At 36.7% G+C, this 2,241-nt stretch overlaps 1 protein-coding gene across 1 annotated transcript; it reads left to right on the top strand.

Annotated features, from left to right (window-relative positions):
• Positions 1-773: 773 nt before the first annotated feature.
• On the top strand, positions 774-1,905 carry LOC118735130 (serine protease easter-like; the record flags this gene model as incomplete). The annotated part of the gene is made up of 2 exons (XM_036464754.1): positions 774-790; positions 1,140-1,905. Coding segments are annotated over 2 exons (723 nt in total), but the record flags the coding sequence as incomplete, so codon positions are not given.
• Between the last annotated feature and the right edge of the window lie 336 nt (positions 1,906-2,241).

Raw genomic sequence — 2,241 nt, forward strand, 5'->3', positions numbered from 1 at the left:
GTGCACAAGGGTATATAAATTTTGTTCACATAACGGTTGTTTGTAGCAGCCAAAACGAATCGAGATAGATATAGACAAATGTATACATAAATGCTCAGAATGAATAGAGAAATCGATTAAGCCATGTCTGTCTGTCCGTCTGTCCGTCCGTCCGTTTACACGATAACTCGAGCAAAAATTGAGATATCTCAACGAAATTTGGTATGTAGGTTTCTGCTAATCCAAGGTAGGTTGGTATTGAAAATGGGCGAAATCGAATTGTAACCACGCCCACATCCCATATAACGGTAATTTTCGGAAATACGAAAACTGCGATATTTTAGTAACTACTGAAGATAATTCACTCAAAATTGATATTTGCAACAATTTTTAGACGAAAAATAATAATATTATAAATTTTTTGGAAATGGGCGTAGCCACGCCCACTTATGGTTACATGTGTATATCTTGGTAACCGCTGCACCAATTTCTTCCAAACTTGGCACAGTTGTTGGCCTTGGTACAGCATACTAAATGGCCGAAAACTTAAAAAATCGGATAATAACCACGCCCACATTCCATAGAACGATAATTTAGAGAAATACAAAATCTTCGATAAATCAGTAAATGTTAAAGCTAATTTATTCAAAATTGAAGCCTGCAACAATACTTTACCAAGAAATACGTTTATGGTAAAATTTTGGAAAATGGGCGTGGCCCCGCCCACTTATGATCACATATATGTATATCGGTATTCGTTCTACCAATTTGTACCAAACTCTGTAGTTTTATTGTGCTTGCCACATAAAAGCAAAACGTTGAAAATTATTGAAATCTGACTAAATTTGCGGCCGCTTTTCATATAACGGTAAATTTCAGAAATGGTTGAAACTGCAATATTTCAAAATTTAAGGACGCTAATTTACTCAACATTGATACAACCCGGCTTACCGCCTAGCGGTAGCTTAAGGAAAGGTGAAAAAACATATATTTAAAACTTGCGCCGGGTATTTAATGTTCGGCTTCACCCGAACTTAAACTTTCTTACTTGTTTTTATTTTATTTTGTACTCCTACTATCACCTTACACATGTATATTCGCCTTGTTCACTATTGAAAACAAACTTTTTCATTCGTAGGCAACAACGATTCTGGTCTTCATTGTGGTGGCAGTCTGATAAACGAACGTTACCTTATTACGGCAGCCCATTGTGTTAGCAAACGAATGCTCCCTGCAAGTTGGGCTTTGACTGGAGTTCGTTTAAGAGAATGGAATCAAGAGACCGAAAGAGATTGCCAAATTGATAGTCGAGGTAATTCGCTTTGTGCTGGCCTGTACTTGGACGTCAATGTTGAAGAACAATTATGCCACCCCCGATACAATGTAAGGACTCAAGCAAACGATATAGCATTATTGCGTCTTCAAGAAAAAATCAACTTTAACTATTTTGTTGGGCCGATTTGCTTAGCAATGGATACAAAACTTCGTTTGGACAACTTTGAAAATGCAACAATGGACATTGCAGGGTGGGGAGCTACCGAAACGAGTAATAAAAGCAAAATGAAACTTAAAGCATTAGTTAGAGGTCAAAGTCTTGAAAAATGCAAAAATAAATACCGTACTGACGCAAGGATTGATCTTGGGGACACTCAAATGTGTGCTGGTGGTGAGAAAAGCATTGACACCTGTCGTGGTGATTCCGGTGGACCGCTGATGTTTCCACACAAGTTTAACGAATTGGAATCATACTTTTTGGTCGGTGTGGTTTCTTTTGGGCCGACGCCCTGTGGTCAGGAAGGTTTTCCAGGCGTTTATACTCGTGTGGGTTCTTTCGTAGATTGGATACGATATACCATTAGAAAATAAAAAGAGTCATACAAGTAAATACTATCAAATAAAACACCTCTTTGAGGTAAAATTTTCGAGTGCCGAAAGCTGAACTAGAAACACAAAATTTATGATATCAATTTCGTTACGAAAATTATACGCATTTTTAACTGCCTTTGAAACGTAGGGAAAATCTTTTTTATTCATACGAATCGTTGCAAAAGTTCTGTTTTTTATTTTGTGCTTGTAGCAGTAGACGCAATTTCGCAACGTTCCGAATAAATAATAAAAGATTTTCCGTACGTTTCAAAGGCAGTTAAAAAATGCGTATAATTTTCGTCACGAAATTGATATCATAAATTTTGTGTTTCTAGTTCAGCTTTCGTCACTCGAAAATTTTACCTCAAAGAGGTGTTTTATTTGATATCAATTATT

The sequence above is a fragment of the Rhagoletis pomonella genome, unplaced genomic scaffold, assembly GCF_013731165.1.
Source record: "Rhagoletis pomonella isolate Grant_MI unplaced genomic scaffold, Rhpom_1.0 Rhpom_scaffold_00003, whole genome shotgun sequence".
Taxonomy (NCBI): Eukaryota; Metazoa; Arthropoda; class Insecta; order Diptera; family Tephritidae; genus Rhagoletis; species Rhagoletis pomonella.